General features: G+C 38.2%; 1 protein-coding gene across 1 annotated transcript in view; it reads right to left on the bottom strand.

The window, feature by feature from the left end:
* Positions 1–7478, bottom strand: part of smg5 (SMG5 nonsense mediated mRNA decay factor) — a gene marked incomplete in the record, with an annotated part of 21531 nt that overhangs the window by 10240 nt on the left and 3813 nt on the right. Inside the window, 7 exon segments of the mRNA XM_024258273.2 lie at positions 425–493; positions 872–997; positions 1089–1167; positions 2982–3071; positions 3258–3347; positions 4960–5116; positions 5586–5709. Of these exon segments, the coding sequence (XP_024114041.1) occupies positions 425–493; positions 872–997; positions 1089–1167; positions 2982–3071; positions 3258–3347; positions 4960–5116; positions 5586–5709 (735 nt within the window).

Here is a 7478-nt window from a genome sequence, read left to right as displayed (position 1 = left end):
CATAAAGTCTCAAAAACAAACAAAACTAATGAATAGTTACATTGATATGAGCGAGTCATGAACAACAATTTTAAAAGAAAGTTATTAATATTTATCCTGCAAAATACATCACAAAATTATTGTGATCGCAGCATCAGCCTGTAGGATCGACTTAAGTTGCAATAGATGATTACCTTAAATATTTACACAAACAAAATCAATCTTACGGCAGCTTGACGTGTTTAACAAACTAAATTAATTCATATTGCAAACACAAGTTGTTCTAACATGGTGCAGCCCTAATGAATACGTAAGAATTCTTAATGGAGACATGAACCACATCTAGAGTTCCAGCAGAAACCTCCCGGTTCGGATCACGGCTCGGATCACGGCTCGGATCACGCCTCGGATCACGCCTCGGATCACGCCTCGGCGTTCGCCTCACCTGTTCTTGGGCTGCAGCAGGCTCTGCAGGTACATGAAGCTCACCAGGAGCCGCTTGACGTCTTTGGATCTGCAGGAAAAAAAGTCAATTTTAACAATAAAGAACTTCTGTAAAGCTGTAAGTAAACAAACATTTAATGTTTAAAAGTGTCTCAGTGCAGAAGAAAACTAGATTTGCCACAAATGTTTGATGATTTTAGACACAGAAATGGATCTGATTGGTTAAGTTAATGTTGTTAAGATGATGCAAACATCTCAATCTTTGTGCTTTTTCTTCATCATTCCTGCTCCAATTGTGTCTTTAATTAATGATCCTGTAGGATCAATTATCTGATCTGCAGAGAAGCTCATCTATCATTAACATATCGACTAAACGTTAAGCAAGCGCAGCTCCAGGAGACTCACATTTCTGACTTCTTAACTTGGATAAAAACATTAGTGGCCTCACCTTTGCCTGGACGGAGACAGCTTCTTCATCTCCTGCTTCTTCACTTGGTGGTACATTTTGGCAGCTTTGTCAAACAGGCGCTTCAGATTGCCGTAGGCGCCCTCAAACGGAGCGTCTGATTGGATGCTGCACACAAAAAAGCTGCTGTGAAAACAAAACAAACCAAAAAAAACACAACAGCGGCGTCTCCAGAAAGCTGAGCATCAGCGCCGCTCACCAGCGAAGGTAGTAGTACGTCGCCTCCACGTTGTAGAACTTGCTTCCAGCCAGAGTACCCAGCTGGTTAAAAGGCATTCCTGCACAAGATAAAGTTTAAAAACAGATGAAGGAAGGAGTTAAACTTTAGGAAAAAACACTTCTGTTGATGAACATGGATAAATGTGAATCTTATCCATGAAAATTCTGTTAAAACTAGGATTTCTGCTCAGATTATTCAGCAGCAGAAACTTCAACCGGCTTCTTTTCAGAAGCTGATTATTAAATGAAGACGTTGATCTTTTTAATCAGCAGAACATCCGACTCTGAAGCAGCTGTTACAGCTGCTCCAATGCAAAAACACCATCGGCTGACAGAAGATCTGATGAGATCTAATGCAAGACTGTATGTTAAAAGAAAGTGGAACTAACAGCCGTTTGTTGGTCTCCATGTGATCTGACCGCCTTGATCCTCAACGAGTCACATTTAAAGATTTTTCAGCACAGCGTGCAGTTTACTGGATAAGGATTTCAACAAACCAGTTCTAACCACTAAGAGGAATTCTTGTTTTTCAGCCATTTCTCCATCAATTGTCACTTTCTCATTTTCCAACACAGACGAACATGAGAAACAATTTACAACCAGTTCATGACCTTATGACACAGCACAACCTGGAAACCTTTTATATTTTAGTGACAGAAGTCTCATCGTGTTAACAAGGAAAACATTTCATTCAGAGAATATAAGACAGTTTAAAGCTTTTTATGGCCTTATTTTAGCTTTAGTAAATCTAAGACTTTTTACAATCTGCAGCCACTCAAATAAAGAATAAAACAGATGCATGTTTAGGTAAAGTCCAGAGAAAATGAGTGACGATAAACTGGAATGAGGATCTTTTCTCCACAAACTCGTTGGATTTACAGCCTGTAAGGAGTATCTGAATATTTGCACGTCCGTGATCTATTCCAAAAAAAAATGTGAATATTTGGGAGATCTGAGATCGCTCATTCGTGATCTTTATAAATACAGAAGAGTATAGTGAAAATACACTACATAACTGTTCTATAATTGCAGAATAAAGTTGGATTTTGAATTTATATTATATTTGAACCGAATCCTCTTGTTATCAAGAATTAATACAATTTCAGAGTAAAGGTTCTTTGAAGATGAAAATAAAGTTACGTTTGCTGAAACAGATTCTGAGATATTAATTTTGTTGCAAATATAATTAACAATTTGAATAAAATTAAAAATATTACAAAAATCAGTTATGGAAGATCATGTGACAGTCTGCTAGCATGTAGCAAAGACAGCGTATCAGAATGTGCCTGTAGAATATTCATTTAAAGTTTGGGGAATTTTGGGGTATTTTATACCAAAAATAAAAATAAAAAATAAACTCTTGTCAGTTTAGAAGGAAGGATCGCTGTGTCTTCATCATTTTTTTGTCATCCATCTACTAGAACTGTATTCAGCTGAAGTTTAGAAAAATGTGGATTTGTTGTTAAATGATCCAAAACAACAAGGATGTCAACGTTTTATTTGCTGTTGAAATCAATAGAAAAAAGATTGAGTGCGACATTGTTCAAAGTGATAAATATTCTTTTTCTTTTTAAATCTTTGTGCTGTTTTTAGCTGATTCTGATCTCCAGTCTAAATAAAATAATCAATGATGGTGATTAAACACATATTAGTAGAAACGTTTATACTTCCAGTAGTAATAGTAGAATTGTGGTTGTGAATCAAAGCCGTTTTCTCCGTTAGCTTCGAATCTGCTGATCTGCTCCGACACAAACAGCTGCTCTGATGACAGACAGCAGCTCAGAGAAATCCTGGAGTCTCTGACCTCAGCAGGCAGTTATGAAACTCTGACAAACAGAAGTGGAAGTTTAAAATAGAGGTTCCAGTCACTCACCCACATGTGGCATCACAGACAGAGCCTGGTGGTAGAAGCGCTCGGCCAGCTGCTCCGCCTCCACGCCGGCGAGCTCGTTCTGGTATCGGGCTGAGAACAGCAGAAGAATCGACACGTTCAGATCTCGACTTCTAAAACAAACTAAAACCAACAAGCTGCAAAAATGAAACAGTGACTGTTCAGTCTGTGCTCAGTTTGTCTTTGAATTCTGCCTGATTTTCACACAAGCTGCCTCACACTTCCACAGGCTCTGAGGAGACGGCGGAGAGAATTTACCCAGATCTCCCAGGTACACCAGACAGCGATGGCAGGCCATCTGCGCCCATTCCATCTCCTTGGGGGAGGCGGACACGGGTTTTTTCCGACCTGTGGAGGAAAAACGAACACGGTTATGTCAAACGTAAAAACATGACTTACTAGAAAAACTCAGATTGACTTATTGAATTATTATTTAAATACACATATTTTTATAATATAATGAATGCACAGAACTTGATTCATTTGTTGAAGTGAAAAACATTCGACTTTGTTGTGACTTCAGGTGATAACTTTTGACAATCAGGAGGAAGATTGGAGCGAAACTCTGCAAAGTCTGAACTTGTAGACATTATTTTATTGGTTTTAAAGAGATTTATTTAGTTTGTGTTGGAGGTTTAAATCAGGTGGTATATTTTGTTGTTGTTTTTTTGTCATTTATAGTTATAGAAGAATTAGTTAAAATGTTAGCTTAGTCCCCCCCTCCCTTTGTGTCTGTGACCATAAAGCGTCCCCAGAGTTTTAATCTGTTTTTTTAAAGAAGTTCAGTCTCTTTTGTTATAAATTCTTTTTTTTATGGTTTTTATGTTTATTTGTGAACAAAGAATCAGTGTTCATTATTTTGTTTTATTAAAAAAAGTCTAAAAAGACAAAGAAAAAAAAGAATAAAACAACTTTTAAGCAAAAATATATTTGACTGCTGACTGACTGTGGACGATCACAAGGAGGCAAAGAAAAATAAAATTACAGATAAGATAAAAATAAGGAAACCAATAAAAATGAAAAAAAAAGAAAGAAAAAGAAAAACTTTGTGAGAGAAGAAATTGAACAAATAAAAAGCGAGATATCAACTTGACTTTATGTTCTTTAAGTAAAGCCAGAAAGTCGCCTCCATCAGCTGCTTATTTATGGGTGTGGGGGGGGGGGGTTATAATAAAGAAAAATGGTTGAACTTGTTAGTTTTCCAACCATCATAAAAAGCTGCTGTACTCCTCATTGAACATATAAACAGATGTTTCTAGTCTTTGTGACTCATTTTCACATAGTTTGTCTTCATCTTCAAAAGCTGCTTTTCCATTGATTATGAAATTACACAAATTGGATTTTCAATAATAAATTTGCCTGATGGAAACATGACAATTTAGAAAAAAAACTCATTAATTAGAAACAACTTTTAATGCTTGGAGGAAGTGTTTTTTGTGGCTAATAGAAACTGACTTTTTTTTTACAAAACTGCGATGGAAACTCTTTGTTCTCATTAAACGAGTCATGTGACCAACTACCCGATATCTCAAGAGGTCCCACAGCTCATCAAACTGAGCGTGTCAGGCAGAGTTGTTGGATCCACAGCTCCTCTGTAAAATCACCAAACACCATTACCCACAATCCCTTCATCCGTAGCCACTCCCACGTGGCTCGCCGCTCCATAAGACGCCGACGTCTCCTTTGATAGATGATGATGGCGTGGCAGAAATATGAAAGTATCGGCTGTAAATCAATGGATTGCTCACGTCCGTGTTTTTGAATGACTTTGTGTGAGTTGGTTTGTGTTTAATTATAATTAAAGGTAAACAGTGTGATTGTAAAATTACGTTTTTTCCACATTTCTAGAATTTCAATCAAGTTCTGTGCATATTTGTCATGTAAACACAGCTACTGTTGCTCTTTGGAAAGCCCCCCCGCTCTATGGGATCATTCTAATGAGAGACGGCGGACGACTGACCGATGAGAGGATCGGTGACGTGGGTCCAGTCGATGCAGTCCTGCAGCTCCAGCTGGTAATGCGACTGAACGTACAGCAGCAGGTGTTGGTAGAAGCCCACGCCGGCGATCAGGTGCGTCCTGTAGGCGCACTCCAGCGCGCTGCGGCTGTGGATGTGCTGCAGAGGAACCACATAAAGAAAAGTTAGAAGCATGAGACGAACCGGACAAATGCACGTCACCCATAAGCACTCAGGTACCGCCTGATTGATTTAAGGTTAGAAAACTTATTTACTTAGCTGACTTTGGCATCGTTTTTTTTATTTTTCCATTTATTCAAATGCTAAATACATTTTCATTTCTAAATACCCTGTCAGTATTTTTTAATAACAAAAATAAAAAAGTGACATAAAGAACCCCAAAAATCAAACAACTAAGAATCTTCTCCATCATTTTCGTTCCTCTACGTTACTTCAGATTCTTTAACTTCTGCGTTTTTTTTCTCAAAAACTCACCAAACTGTCATTAAAATGACAAATACTCACATAAAGATGACTTAAATATTAGTTTCATGAGACAGTTTTACTGTTTTAGGAAAGTCGTGAAAAAGAAGAAGACAGCAGAGGCTCCGCCTCCTCAGCTCCACACCTTCTTGTTGGTCTTGATGACCTGGATGACCTCGTAGTAGACCTTCCTCCAGAGCAGCTCCTCGGCCTTGCGGCCGTAGTCGACGGGGTGAAGAAACATCAGTTTCACGCAAAGCTCCCTCAGCCTGAAAACACAACGACGGGAGAGCGTTTAGGCGGCAGGTCGACCATGAGTCACGAAACGAGGGCGACGGGAACGGTGGCGGTCATGAAACCAGCAGATTTGGTTTCAATTTTCACTTATTTCAGTCTCTCTTGATCTTCAAACCTGAAGAGACATCATGAAGGAGATCCAATCAAAAGTCAGAAAAATTACTTTTTTTCAACTTCCTCCCATCTGGTGAACTGATGGAACGCAGCAGACGCGGATCAAAATGCATGATGGGAGAATCCCCGCGAGAAATGCAAACGACAAACAAAGACGAGCTGCAGCGTCAAAAACGGAACAACCAGTTGAAAGCAGAGAGACGGAAACAAAGTTCAACAGTTTCAGAAATGATCTTCCACAGCTCCATAAAAGTTAGACTTTAAAATGATTTGTTTGAACGACCTCAACATGTTACAGCTTCAATAGAGAGTCAAAAAGTTTATTGAATCTTCTACTTCAAATTGTGATTTCAAGATGAAAAAGTTAGTTTTAGACAGAGATACTATAATCCAGTTTCTGAACCAAGTTCTCTTTGAGTCTCCGGTTAGAAATCCAGTAGATCCTTCATCTGTGGAGCTCCTGCTGGTGAGGATTGTCCTCGATTCTACTTTGACTTTCTTTGAAGTTTGGATAATTAATTCACAAACAGCATTTGAAGATAAAACAGGAAACAGATTTACATCATCAAAAACAAATTAAGTAACAATTATTTCAAGTGTAAAGTTAATCAAGACTCTGCAAAAACGTCAAAGTTAAAGTTCCATTAGCTGTCATATAGTTTGTGACTTTTGTTCTCCCCATGTGGGAGGGGTGAGCTGCAGACTGCAGACAATCCTGAGTGGGGCGGCATTGGGACCCATTTTTGAGGTCTTAGCTAGGACTCAACCACGGATTTAAAGCCACGACCTAGCACTCTCGAGCAGGTTCATAACATGAGCCGAACCAGACAAATGCTGCTGGAATGACATTGATCGTGTTAACGACTGAAAAGTTACAGTAAATCAAAGAACATAAACACTAAATCTCCAGTGTTAAAGGGTTAATATCGTCACCATAACTGAAGTTTTCTCTCAGCTCCAACAGCAAACGTGTGTCTGGAGTTATTCCCCTGCAGACTGCAGCTAAAAAAACTCAACGCCATCCATGTTAACATCAACGTCGGTTAGTTTAGACCAGAGGTCGGCAACCTTTAACAGTTAAAGAGTCATGTGGGCTTGTTTTCTACTGATCAAAGCCTAGAAGGAGCCGCACAGTCTTACTTTAGTCTTTAAAAAACTTGGATTTGCATTTATGACCTTCTTTTTTAATAATAAATATGAATGTTGTCTACTTTTCAGTATTTCTTCTTCTTTTTTATTTTTGTTTTACTTATTTTCAAAACAAAAGATGCTCTGTACCAAACAAGATAACATGTTTTTGACTTACAAAAGATGAAACTTTTTTTGACCCAAGTTTTGCTTTGCATATAAAATCTGTTCATTCTGGAGGTAGTTGAGCAAACAAGACGTCTTCAGGTCAACAGGGATGTAAAACGTACACAGTTCATTATCTTTGTGCACCTCAGACATCAAAATGTAACCAATCTAAATTAAATAAATGCTAATTAGCTAATCTTACATTAAGAATTGTTTTTTTATTTTTCTTTTATTTATTTTTGTTGTTATTTTCTCCTTCTTTGTCTTCAGCATTCTTACATGGCTGGGTTTTGTTGTTTTAGTTTGAGGTTGGACCTTGGTAGGGGTGTTG

Source organism: Oryzias melastigma, linkage group LG16, assembly GCF_002922805.2.
Source record: "Oryzias melastigma strain HK-1 linkage group LG16, ASM292280v2, whole genome shotgun sequence".
In the NCBI taxonomy this organism is placed as follows: Eukaryota; Metazoa; Chordata; class Actinopteri; order Beloniformes; family Adrianichthyidae; genus Oryzias; species Oryzias melastigma.
This window is presented reverse-complemented; position numbering and strand designations above follow the sequence as displayed.